Source organism: Bacillus rossius, chromosome 17 (assembly GCF_032445375.1).
Source record: "Bacillus rossius redtenbacheri isolate Brsri chromosome 17, Brsri_v3, whole genome shotgun sequence".
Classification (NCBI taxonomy): Eukaryota; Metazoa; Arthropoda; class Insecta; order Phasmatodea; family Bacillidae; genus Bacillus; species Bacillus rossius.
In genome coordinates, this window is record NC_086344.1 from 27325018 (window position 1) to 27339419 (window position 14402).

The following is a 14402-nucleotide window of genomic DNA, read 5'->3' on the forward strand; positions in this document are numbered from 1 at the left end:
TATCAGCACTAGGTGGGATTCCGCTTTTTTCTATGATAGAGCGTCTGTTGGAACAAATGCGGGCCATGTCGTTGTTTGTTGCTGATCACGTAACGCTCACCAATTTTATGCCTCAAAAACAGTGGTGTTTGATGCAGCCATGCACTAAAATATTAAAAACCTTTGATGGATGATAGATATTTAAGTAGTCTTTGAACCAGGCTGCGAGACCTGGAATACGTTATGGGGTGAGTGGGCTGGAATGCCCAAGCTCCCACTACTCACTGCTCCGTCATACCAGTTGTAGTCCATAAAGAACACGGGAAGGTAGAGATTTCAATTTTGTATGTACAATGTGTGTGTGTGTGTGTTCCGCGGCAGGCATCAGCGAGTTCATCTCGAGCGCGACCCTGGGCGAGGTGCTGGACAGGATGCTGCCGGAGGACTCCATAGAGTGCCACGCGGGGGTCAACCCCTCGGAGTCGCGCTTCTCCGCGCAAGCACTGCGGGACTCGCACCGACTCAACGTCACCAGGTCGGTCCCTCCCCTCCCCCCTCCTTCCAAGCGTCGCACCAGAGGGGCAACAGTCCATCACGAGCCTGAATATTACAAGATGGTCCCATAACTAGAGACCCGGAAAAGTTGCGGGTTCATTTCGTGTTATGCTAAAATTCTAATAATTATACCTTAGTGCGGCTTCTGTCATTGGTTCACTGTTAATATGGAGGACTGAGGGCCAATTAGAGACCCCTCGCTCATAGAAGTGTCGAATCACAGGCCCACCCAGTCGAGACGGCTCACAAGTCAGCAGCCAATGAACAGTTGGCATTTGCCCGAGCGTGTAGAGGATATTGGAGTCCATCCTGGAGGTCATTGAACCCGTGAATTTTCCAGGTCTCTACCCATAACTAGAGACCTGCAAAATTCGCGGTTTCGATGGCCTTCAGGATGGACTGCACCCACCCCTGTACACTCGGGAAAATAACGCAAGTTCATCGGCTGCCGACTTGTAAGTCGTCTCAGCTGGTTTGTCTGTGATTCGATCCTTCTTTGGTTGAGGGTTAATAACTGGTTGAGATTCGTCCAGATGAACAGTAAGCCAATAGAAAAATTATCCAAGAGGTATATGTGTTTGAATTCTAGCCTATCACCGAATGAATCCGCGAATTTTGCAGGTCTCTACCCATAACCCAACTTCCAAGCCAAAAATAGTTAATAGACCAATTAAAAAGTGTTGAAGTGGTCATTTTGTAGACATTTTATCAAATTTTTTTTTTAATCCCGGCCTTACACCAAATTAATTGATATTATGACTAAAAAAATTTGATACACAATCATAAAAATCCCCACTATTAATACAAATTAAAATTTATTATAGAACATTATATTCTTTTGGGGGAAATAATTATTTGCACAACTTATTTAGCAACAATTTTTAAGCCGGTAGTTTTGACCATTTAGCTACACTGTAAGAAAAATACTTTGCTAACTTAGCAAGTTTTTTTTTGCTTTAATTAGCCATCTTTCAAATTTAATTGCAACCCTAAAAATGTTTTGCTATCCAGATGTGAAACGCATTTCGCATTTGTGGTGTAAGGGGGGACGCCAGTCTCATTTTGACTTCAATTATTAATGGATAATATTGCATGTTCCCACTCCCTAAATACTTAGTTCCATAGCTAAGGCTCATTCTTGCGTGCCATGCAGCTCTCTTGCTTTATTTTTGGTATGAAATTTGCTTATTGTTGAGCTGCAGAAGGTAGGTAACATAAGAGATTATAATTACGAATGCTTGTATGGTATTTTTATTGCTATTAGCTACAAACGATAAAATAAACATTGTTGAGACAGAGGCGAAACATAAAAAGCGAGGGAGTTATGGGAATAAATATAAAAATTTAATATTTTAATAAAGCTATATAAATAAGAAATATAAATGGAATTGAATGGTTAAAATAATTATTTAACAGCTTTTATTTGACCAATCAATTTTCCTTAATTTCAATATTTATTCAATTAATAAATAAAGAAAAAATTTATTATCTTACTCTTTCATTGCAACTAAAATTTTGTTCAATTTAATGCTCCTTGATTTCATTTATGATAAACCTCATGTTAAGATGATAATAAAATAATTGATGTAATTATTCATTGCGTGATTTCAGACTCAACCGTATTTAATTATTCTGCATACGAGCAAACAAAATTGGCTAATTGATGACAATAAACCTGATAACATATGATTGCTGAACAATCGTTTGAGTAGGCCATATGAACTAACCTTGCAAGTCACCAATAAATTGGTCATCACTGATTCGGATTGTGTGCATACTCCATAAGTTGGGTGTATAATTAAAAAAAAAATAACAATAACAGAAGGTCGTGTGCACAGGATTTTACTGCCATGTTTTCACAATAGCACATTGGATGACCTAGTGCATGGGAGAGGGGTTGTGCGCACAGGAGGGAAATGAATAGACTGTATTTTATTTCTGTTAAGGATGCATGGCCCAACAGCCAATGATAGTAGAGTAGGATGCAGTTTTGGTGGGATTAGAGTACTGTTTATAGTAATCCATAATATTGTGGCAAGAAATTGTCGAGCTATTACAAAGTTCAGGTTTATGTAATTCCTGCTTTAAAAAATATTGATTGCCATTACTTATAAAACAAATCATAAATAACGTAAATAAAAATAACAATATTTCTTGGGTAGAATGGTAATCTAAAAATTTTACTTAACCCAAATTTATTAATTTATACGTTCAAAAAACTTTGTTCATGAATTGCTTGTCAGATGTCGTGGGATAATCAATTGGTACATAATATATTTACTTACTAAAACTACCAACAGATGTAGGATACATCGCGAAATTTCATTGGCTGAAATAAACAGTAAGATTTTAATTGTGAACCGATTTCGCACTTATCATGTGCACAGTTGTGTACACTCGCTTATGTTTTCTTTTTAATTGTGAACCCAGCAGTTCCTACAAATACTAAATTTTTTACGTGACGTCTAATAAATCGATGAAGGCCGGCTGCACGTACGAAAAAGTGCCCCGTAACACACTTCCATTAATCACGTGATTTTTTTTAGCAAATTTTTAACCCCCCCTCCCCCCTAGTGATTTGTGGTGAGGTTTCAGAGTAAACCCCCCCCCCCCCCCCCCCCCATAAATCACGTGTATTTTTTTGGTACAAAATATTTTTAAAAATTTCAGAATATTATCTTTAAATATAGGTATAAACTAATTTAATTCTGGAAAACTGGCATAAAAATGATAAAGGAAAGGCTTATATGTGATATACGCATGTATTCGGTGCCAAAATCACAGTCTTACTGGCGACTGGCAAGCCGAGCCGGGTGGTTCATGTTGCGGCGGGCGGGGATATTGTTGCCTGGCTACGGCGAGTCAAGGTCACGCGTCCCTTTTCGGTTTAGTAGAAATCGCGCGAAAAAATAAATACACGTGATATCTCTCTACACCCCCCTCCCCCCTTGTGATATTTCGTGATTTTTCCCGACACCCCCCCTCCTTCCCCCTTCGAGCCTCACGTGATTAATGTACGATCCCTTATGCTGTGTGCCGTTACGCTCATTGTACGCTTGCGCTGCATCTATTTCTCTTCCACTCGATTGGAACTATCGATTTGACTTTTTCGAGGCACATTAAACTTGAAACACTCCCATGCGTTTCTTACTTTTCCTATCATCGTCCTATTCTTAACAGAATAACACAGATTGGAAGAAGTTAAGTAGCAAACATGTATAAAAGTTATAGTTAAAATAATCTCTTCGTTAAAGTAATAAACATATTTAAATTAATGAGTCCAAATAAAAGTAAATTTATCAATTAAATTGTAGATTTCATTTCACTCCTCCTTTGTATCCATACAAAATAGTGATAATTCAATAAAAATGATTCAGTTTTGTTCATAAAAGTATGCAATCATTTCATCAATGTTTTGTTATGACGTTGTCACGTTAAACTATCGTCCGTAAACCGACTTTACAGACAACCATTTTTTTTTTTTTAATGTGCGATGTAGCCTACAGCTTGCGCAAAATGCCATAGGTCAAATTTCCTTATTCGAATCTCTTTATCAATCAAATATCTGCACCCAAATTCACACCCATGCCTTGCCCGGGACTCGAACCCAGAAAGCCGGCGTGCACCCAACTGCACTACGGAAGTCGGTCTAACAATGAGAGCATAGGCGTACCCAGGGTGGGGGGAGGGGGGTGGTTTCGGGGGTTCAAAAACACCCCCCCCCCCCCCCCCCCTGAAATAAAGGCAAGAATATTATGAACACTCATGTCATTCGAAACTCATTTTCTGAAGTTTCACGCCGAGCGACGAGAGAGAACGTCACCAAGCAGTTAACGTAAACAAATTTGAATTGCGGTGGTTGGTTCATGAATGTCCACTAACCAATACATCCACATCGACCTGGAGAATGTGGTTACTGAATTTGCCAAAAAAAAAAAAAATAAATAAAAAATAAAAAATAAAAAAAAAAAATCTTCTGTAAAAAGTTTGTTAGCTTAAAAAAGTTTATTATAAACAATTATTTTTTGGTGTTAATGCAGTTTTTCTTAAAAATCAGAAACCCTCCCCCCCCCCCCAACACCAAAAAATAATACTGGGTACGCCTATGAATGAGAGTCGTGACGCGGACGGGTGCTGTCGCCAGGATGATCACGACAAGCTTCTACGAGAAGGCGGACCTGGAGAGGTGGCTGACGCCCGGCGTCGCTGTCCGAGACTACGCGGAGCTCGTGGACGCCCTGTGGGAGCCATTGTTGCAGAAGCAGCTCAGGTGAGGTCTGGCTCCTCCAAGGCGGAGATCGGGTCGGGTTGAAGTGTTGCATTGTTGTGGCGCGATAAAAAAAGGAATAGGCCCCATTCTACAGTGATGAAATCTGTAGGAAAATATCCAGGGGGGGCGCACGGGTCGATGGTTTTGCATGTGGGGTAAACCGACACAAGACATCTCTGGATAATGTGCTTGTATGTTGCATGCTGCTCATATTTTGGCCTAAATCCATGAAATAAGCAGAAAACTTTAAAATATATAGACTTTTTTTTTTTCCCAAATAACATAGTTTCGACATCAAACTCGCTTCACAGTCATGCTTTTGCAGGTGCAAGCGGGCCCCCTCTGTGAAGGGCTTCTTAAATCCAGGGGGACCAGGCACCCTTGCCCCCCTAGGATCTATGCCCATTGTCGGATGGACGGAGGTGATGGGCTATTATAATTCCGGCCATATTCATTAGGAAACGAATATTCATTATTTCGAATAGTTAGTATTCGAGGTCGAATCAAATACGAATAGTTAGTATTTGAGGTCGAATCAAATACGAATAGTTTATCATCCGCATTCGAAAATTCGAATATTTGCACAGATTTACTTGCAAGCTTACATTGTCGCTGACAGGGAGTGTCTGTGGAAGATTTATTAGTCTCCGGGCCATTTTCGTTAGTGTGTTTGTGAGGTTATTTTCCCGTATGTATAATTTATTTACATTATAAATTATTGCATTATTATTTAATACATAATTACAACTAATAAATTAGAATAAAATTCAGCATATTTATTGATGTGCATTATTAATTAAAATTCACATTGATTATTATACTAAATTAAATAATTTGACACACATGTTTACATAAATATTGAATAAGTATTTATTATATATTTTTTTTTAAATTTTGATTGGATTTATACTTTACCAATCGTATTTATAATATCACCCTAGTACTTTTATTATTTTATTTCTATTAATTATTTGCATGCAGAATGTAAGTTCTTTTTTTGTACTATGCCATGTAAGTATAACTTCTAACACACGTACATAAATACACTCACACATTTTTTTTCAAGGACAGTAGGTTGGGTTAAGTAATCGTAACTAAAAAAAAAATTGGTTAGGTTAAGTTAGCGTTATTTAAAATAGTACGTCAGAAAAATGTTTTTTTCTTTCTTTATTACAGTTTCGTGGTGGAGACGGAAGACGGGCGGCCGGTGGGCGTGGCCTTGAACTTCGACGCCCACGACGAGCCGGCCGTGGAGCTGAAGAGCAAGCTGACCATTGTGTTCGACTTCCTGGAGCACCTCGAGGGTCCGATAAGGTGCGAGCCGCGAAACATTTCCGTTATTCATTTATATTTAGTAAACTTAGAGTTATAAATAAGTTCACCGCAGTTTTATCATCTTGAGTCTTTAATTGCACGTCTGTACAAGCTTACACGCTTTCATTGTTCCTGCCACACAACATGGCCGCCCGGATGTTGGTTAACATGTCGCCAACATAGCATCTTACACTTAGGTTTAAAAAAAATTGTGGAATAAAACATAAAATGCAAGAACACCATCGTGATAAATTTACAAGAATAGTGGTCTGATAATATTATTACTAGTGATGAGCCGGAGAGCTGTTTGGCAGGATACCGGATATCCGGCCAACCTTGAAGCCGGATGGCCGGATACCTATTTGGCCGAACATTGCCGATTGGCGCATTTGTAAAGAGCAAGCGAGCGAGCGAGCCTGAGCACGAACGATCGGGCAGACTCTGGTGAATTTGGGTCTTTTCATTCATGAGAGAAGTTAGGAAGTGTTTCATTGGCTTGTTTAATTGATTGAAAAATACTATCATTTGAGGTTATTAAAAACTGTGCTCTTTTAGTTTGAGGTTATTTACTATAAAAGTATTTTTTTAATGTAATTCTAAACGGATTTAGCGACGAAAAATGACATCGGTAAAGGAAAAAATAGCCTTGTGGGAGTATTTTGATATAAACAGTGACGATCAAAAGTTTGCTGTTTGTTTGTTATGCAGTGTCAAAATTTATAGTGGCAGTGAAGCGGAAAAAACATGTATGTACCGAACAAAACTCAGGGCGGTATTCCAAGACGTGCGGGTAAGGTAGCAAATAAGTCTTGTTGGGATACATCTATAACCTAACTCGTAGGCCGTATTCCAGAACGTGTTTTAACCGAATCCCACTGAGGAAATAAATCGTCAACTGCTTTAATAAACGACCATGGTCATGTAAACAGGTCTGGCAAATTAACTTCTTTCTCCATCAGATTGGTGAAATTCGTGTCGGCCTGCAAACTATCTGCGCTAGTAGTAGTTGAACCCATTAAATGAGAGTTTCTTATAACATATGATATTATTCCTAATTCCGTCTCAATTTTGGAAAATGTTTCCCAGATTACTATTTTATCATTTTTTGGGTGCTTGGTAAATGCCTAATCTGTACCAATCCCTTAATTGTTTTCTGAATTGAGAATTTCGGAAATACTCGTCCCTGTTTAACATCATCAAGACCATCAACATGGTTAAATTAAACTATTATTTCTAAGGAGTCTTAATTCAAAGACGCCATCTTAGTTTCAACCTTTTTTGTCAACTCTATTAAACACATCACGTAATTTAATGGAATGCCTTGTTATTAACAGTGACTGAATGCTAAAAATATTTTCTCACATGAAATAATAACTGGTGTTCAGAAATATTTTTTTGTCAGAATGAAAACCATTGTAACAATACAGTCATTAGACAGTAATTAATGTTCTTTAAAAAAAAATCAACAAATAGTAAATTTCAAAAAAATTTGAAACTTATAATTAAAGATGATATACAAAATAAGATTAACAAAATGGGTAGTATCAGTGTGGAAACAGTTGTTGCCAGTGGCGAGGCGTGAGGTTTACATGAGGGGAAGCAACAACTCTGTTCACATCAAAATATGAGGGGGGGGGGGGGGGGGTCCGTGGGCCCTCCCCCGGGAAAATATTGATTTTAAGGTACAAAATGGTTCTATTTAAGTAGTTTTCTTAACTGAAGATTGACTATTCCACAGGTAGAAATATTGACATTTTTTTTAAATAAATTATTTTTAAAAAATAATGTTTGACTTACATTATTCTGATAGTAAAATACCTACTCTACATTACTTATATACTAAGTGGGAGTGTAGTATCATCGATATCTGGTACAAAATATATAAACAGACAACACATGGCAAAGTAAGTACTTAAAATAAAGAGAAGAACCTCATAAAAATGTACTAGAATAGTAAAAATTAAATCTTGGTATTTTTCGTACCAACACAAAAGAAATTATCTTCATACGTGATCAGAAACTCTGTTAACTGTTACGTGTACCAAGAAACTGGCACGTCAATCATTCCTGAAACGCCACGATTTTTTTTCCTAGCCTAAATTATTCTAAGTGTGTAAGGGAAGGGTCCAGGTTAGGGGAGGACCTAAGTGTGTCTCAGGCCGAAGCCTATACACTCTACCATGCGGGTTTTTAACCATGCGGGACAAGGGCGCTTGCATCGTGTGCTATTGGGGTTTACTGGCCAGCCATGGCTGCGATTGGCGCCATGACTGACGCCCCATTCGTCGCCTAGCTTAAAAGCTAGCTAATGTGACCCAGGTAAAACCTGCATAGACACAGGGCTACCACTGGCTCCAACAGGGCCCCAACTTAAAGGCGCCGCCATCTCTTCCTTCAGAGTTACGATGCTGTTCAGTTCCGTTGCGCGCGCGGCAGTTCACAGCTCCGTAATTTACAGCCCGCAGTTCGTCTACACTTCGCATCCAGGGCACATCGAGCTCCCCTGCGGTGCCTTCGCCGACGGAACTGCTTTCTGCCACGCGCCGAGCTGCATTCAGGCTACATTTCACCCCGATAGCCGTAATAACGACTCCACAGGCCGGCCATTGGTCCGCGGACTGCTATTGGTTATTCACAGTCACCCCAGCGAGATTGCAACTCTCGAGCTGGGATCCCGTATCCGCCAACCGCGGGACGCGTACGCCCACAAATCCCCCACGCACTGCCAGCCAACAGCCCGCGGGAGAGATGCGCGCGCCCCGAGAGACGACCGCTGACTGAAACGCGACCTCGCCACCTGCCCTGCCGAACTGTGGCGGACATAGCCGAAGCAGTCGGCGGAAAAATTCCACCGTCTGCTTCGGCCATGTTCGCTTCAGTTCGGCAAGAAAGCGCTACCTTCGTAGCTTCTACCACGTGTTTTTACAGCCAATCCCCTCCCTGAACCTTTGTACCATGCAACCCCACCTTCCGAAAGGAAACTACTGCGGCAGCCTTCCTGCTGAAAGCGGTCCTACCAGCGCTTCTAAACCTAGCAACGCTTCTAAAACAGCATGTTTTGTGTGTCAACGAGTTATTTTCTTATTGCGCACAGCGCACAGTATTGGGTCCCAAGAAGATAGTGTAAAAAATACATACACCTAACGGCACGAGCCAAATAAAATACTATTCTGAATAAAATATTTATTTAAAAAATACAATGTCTGGAAACTGCCTGGGCAAGCACCGCTTGCCTTGCTTGCCCTGACGAGACGCCACTGGTTGTTGCCATTTACTCTGTACTGCAGTCTCAAGTGTGAGAAAGACTGTAGCTAAGGGCATATCCACGGGCCTTCAGCACGTGGGTCAGGGAAGGTTGCGGCTAGGCTGTATAGTATAGTTCTCCAGGGCGGATGACATCCCTCAGTAAGCCACACAGGCCGAGTGGCTCAAGACTGACTTCCCTATGGGAGGGTGCTCTAACCTAGAGAGCTGGTGCCGGGCAAAATCTGACCACGACATGCTACAGGGAGAACGTCCGCTACGTCTCTGCACTCCGCAGGAGACTGACCCACATCAACGTCAACAAGTGGGTTCGGACAGTTATGTTATCATTCTCAACGTGCAACACCGCCTGTCGCATATCACGATGCCAGTTGTTAACAGCTCATCTTGCACGACCCAAAATGACATATCATACGGCCTTCTTCGAGCTCATGCAATTTTTTCTGTAATTTCAGGGTGGGAGGGGATGTATCCCCTACCCCTTGTGTTCGCAAATTATATTCTGTTTCTTTTTTTGTGGAAAAGTTTTTCAAAAAAGTTTAGTACAAATCAGTAACATTAAAAATTGTTTGTTAGGATGTGATGAAGTGTGACTAAAATTGTTAAAGATTAATCATTAGTTGATCAGTGCAGTGACGGAGAGGGGAACGCTGTGTTGCAGGGAGAAGCGGCTGCCGAGGGGCAAGGGACAGGTGCTGCACAGCTTCATGCTGGCGACTGACGCAGCGCTGTCCGCGCAGGAGAACGTGGCCGTCGTGCAGTTCATGGAGCAGGAGGTGCTGTCGCTGGCGAGGAGGCGGGGCTTCGCCGGGGTCTTCACCACCAACACCAACCCCCTGACCCAGGTGAGCAACTCCCCCGCCGGTCGTAGTGCACGGACGCCACACTTAGGATCCACCCACTAGCCCTCTTCTGTGGCTCTCCGGTAAGTGCCAGCCACCGATCTACTAGATTCCTAACTTCCCTCGCCCATGCACAACTCACCAATGTTAATTCCTCACTCACGCACTTCCAGCCAACCCTTGTGCCTCACTCATGCACTACTCACCAAATTCAATCCTCACTCATGCACTTCTTGCCAACCTCATTTCTCACTCATTCATTCTCACCAACATAATTTCACACTCATTCACTTCTCACAAACCTCTTACCTCACGCACTTATCACCAACCTAATTTCTCACTCATGCACTTCTCACAAATCACATTATTTACTCATGTACTTCTCATCAACCTCATATCTCACTTATGCACTTCTGACCAACTTCATTCCTAACTCATGCAGTATTTAACAACCTTATTCCTGACTCAAGCAGTATTTAACAACCTTATTCCTCACTCATGCACTTGACACCAACCTTATTTCTCACTCATGAACTACTTAACAACCTCATTCCTCACTCATTTATTTTTCACCAACCCCATCCATCCACTTCTCACAAACCTCATTCCTCATCCATCCACTTCTTACAACCTCACTCCTCACTCACTAATTACTCACCAATCTTATTCCTCACTCATGCACTACTTACCAATCTTATTATTCACTCAAGCACTACTCACCATTCTCATTTCTCACTTATGCACTTCTCACCCACCTTTCCACTCACTCCCACACTACTCACCAACAATGTTTTTTCTTGAGTGTGAAGCTGTTTTTCTGTTTTCTTCCATTTTTTTCCTTAATATACAATAATACAATGCCACAAGAAGCAATTATAAAAAGTTAAATGAGTTTGCAAAATGAAACCAGTATTATTTTCGTAATACAAATTTTTCTAATGCATTGTTGTATGTTGTACAGCAGGTAGTTTGTGGATTTTCAGAACAGATTATGTTGGTCTGAGTGTGTTTATGGCAGTGAAAAATTAACATTAAATGCTATCACTATCTTCAGTGTTAAGAGGTTCACGCTGCAGTTGTGATTGCAATGTGTTGTGACAAGGTCAGTGGTGAACCTGACTTCAAATTTGGGGGAAAATTTCGGGCGGACTAGGGAGAATTTGGGTCTTTTCATTCATGAGACGCAGCTGATTATTTTTCGAATAATAATAGTTTCACGTATGGTAAACTATGACTGGAAATTAAATCTATTGATATTTATGTATAGCTGAAGATATGTAAATTCTTACAAGGCTCCTCAAAAAGCCTTGAATAGTCATTAATTGTAAAAAAGGTACAAACCATGCAAGATAGGTTATCATTTTGATAATACATATGTATTAATGACTAGAAAATGAAATGCTCAGCATCATGGCACAGGAGCGTAGCCAGGAGGGGGGGGGGGGGGGGGGTAGGGATTCAAACCCCCCCCCCCCCCTTAGAACCAAATTTTTAATTAATTTCTTATTCATCACTCAAACAAATTTCATATTAAAATTAATTAAATTTTTACCATTACAATAGGTATTTAAATTTAAGAACCGAAAACCGCTAAAATAGCACTATTTTACACCTTAAATTCCAAATTATCCCGGGGGAGGACCCCCGGGCCCCCCCTTCTTTATTACAGGGGGAGGGGGGGCGCATACTTCCTAACACCCCCCCATACACATATCCTGGCTACGCCACTGTCACGGCACATGATTTTGAGGTTGTTACGTCCGGGGGGGAACCTCCTGACGGTGACGGGCGTTGCGTCTGCCCGCAGCAACTCGGCACGGACGTCTACGGCTACCAGACGCTCCTCGAGTACCAGGTGAACGCGTACGCGGCGCCGGACGGCTCCAGGCCGTTCGCGGCGGCCCCCGACGAGCAGAAGGTGGTCGTGTCCTGGCGTCGGTCCTGAGCGGGACGCCCCTGGGGGCTCTCCTGCCGGCCGCTCGGCCGGGCACCCGCCCCCTCTCGCCGGTCGCCAGAACGCCGGTCGCTTGCCGAGAAGAAGAGTCACGCAAAAACACTTGGGGATGCGCCCGAGATGCTCCCGCCGGGAAGTCGCGATCGCCCCGTTTCCGATCGATCCGGAACTCGTATAAAAATCTAGGTTTATGTGATTGAGTCGTCGAGTCGTCATGTCTGCCAACCGCGGGGGATTTTTTATTTTTTTTTAAATGCGAATCTAACGAAACACACTTTTAGAAGTATGCGTTCTGAAAACAAGTACATACGAAGTGAACGTAACAGTAACAACGCCAAAATACGTCACGGTGCAATAAATTACTCACTTCTCATTTCACTCTTGTTATGCGGAACTTTGATGAGCATCTACTACTACTACTTACACATACTGGATAATTTTTACCAAAAAAAAAAAATAATTTAAATTCCCCCAATTCTGGCTATGATTATATGTTACAGCATTAAACAGGAATTGAAATAAATTGGAATCGGGAGTAATAAAATTCTGGACTAGTTCGAACCGTATTCAAGTTTATAAATTGGAACGGCATATCCCTATAAAAATAGAGCTCTCACGCATAGCTAGTGCAGGGAGGAGGGAAGGGGGAAGTTTTGGACTATGGGGCAATCCACAAAACCTTGATGTTTCAGGTCGCAACTCTGATGACACTAGCACGCACTGTGCGTGAGACTATGGAACAAGACTGCCGCACGTATCTTGCGCAGTTTTCATAACAACCTCAACAGCAGGGCAGCGAACTGAAAACAATCGCCTTGAAAAAATTCAGCCTTTGCAAAGAAATTATTATGGTTTTTCAAAGCCATTTTACACTTTTCAAAACTGGATATATATATATATTTTTGTATTTACAATTTTAGGATTTACGATATCACTTATTTATTTATTAACTAGAGCCTTGAATAAAGACTGTCAATTATTTAGAGATACAGGCAAATAAGTTACGTGCCTATCTTTTATTCTTGGATATTTTCACATTAGTGTAGCATATACACGTGTACAAAAAACTTGGGTCAGTGTTTCAAAAGAATATCTTGAAGCTTTGTAATATATGCTCACTTAAGAAAAATCTACATACCCTTACACTTGCACCAAACATACAAGTGTTGTAATGGGTGGAAGAAAAAAAAAATATATATATATATATATATATTTATCTGTTGACTATTTAAGTTATAAAAGGTGAAAAAATTGTGATAGAAGGTTGGTGATATTTCTGCTCATACTTCGTATAATCTGCCTTGTGAACTTTTTTTATGTTCTGCTCTATATTTACTGAATAGTTGTTACATGTAGATGTGTACATTCAAGTTTGAATAAAAATTCTTGAAAACAATATTATTTTGATTCAGTTTTAATCTCAGTTGGATGAATACCTGTCCTAATTATGTGTAATATATTATTTAGGGATGGGAGAATCAAATCCTTTAATACCATAAAATAAATTTTGTATTCAAAATACATATTTTGTATTTGATTTAAAGTATTTGAGAGAAGGGAATTAAGAATTTAAAACACAAAGCACATGTGTAATTGACAAAGACTACACTAATTATCTCTGCAGAACAGGGGGAACCAACATTTCAAGTATCAAAAAATTGTGTACGGCTAAATTATTTTTGAATATTTGCAAATATTACTTTACCATGTGTCTCAACCCATGTTCCCATCTCGTAAACGAACACAAGAGGTGGCCGGCAAAATAGTTCTGATTTTTTGTTCACAGCCCGCAAGCCATTTGCAACATCTTGCTGTCCATCTGTAGTTAATATATTTTATTTCTTGCATATAATTTTTTTTACTCTTGAGACTTAGAAAGTTTCAGATTCAATTAAATTAGTTTTATTGTTGATTTGGGTATTTTGAAAAAAATAATTCAAATCAGAGATTCGGATCCTGTTAAATTGGTATTTGACATTTGATCCATTACTGAATTTTATTTATATGAATGACTAGTCCATTAGAATATGCCAAATCATTTTACATAGTTTTGAAAATGCCCATTGGAATAAAGTTTTATGAATTCAATCTGGTCTGAAAGATACTGTCCGGAAGATAGTATCTCGTTATGACAGCAGTTCAGTACATAATCAAGGAAGCAATTTAAGGAAGCGTTTTAAATTTGTTTCCACGAATAGCGAAGAGAAAGAAAAACCAAGCACAA

General features: G+C 40.3%; 1 protein-coding gene across 3 annotated transcripts in view; it reads left to right on the forward strand.

Annotated features, from left to right (window-relative positions):
• LOC134540803 (beta-alanyl-bioamine nonribosomal peptide synthetase ebony) overlaps positions 1–13543 on the forward strand; it is a 115788-nt gene extending 102245 nt beyond the window's left edge. For all 3 annotated transcript variants that reach the window (XM_063383733.1, XM_063383732.1, XM_063383734.1), the window contains exons 11-15: positions 361–514; positions 4679–4804; positions 5981–6118; positions 10044–10227; positions 12032–13543. In XM_063383733.1, the coding sequence (XP_063239803.1) occupies positions 361–514; positions 4679–4804; positions 5981–6118; positions 10044–10227; positions 12032–12169 (740 nt within the window). In that variant the 3' untranslated portion in view covers positions 12170–13543. The remainder of the gene's footprint in view (positions 1–360; positions 515–4678; positions 4805–5980; positions 6119–10043; positions 10228–12031) is intronic.
• Positions 13544–14402: the final 859 nt, after the last annotated feature.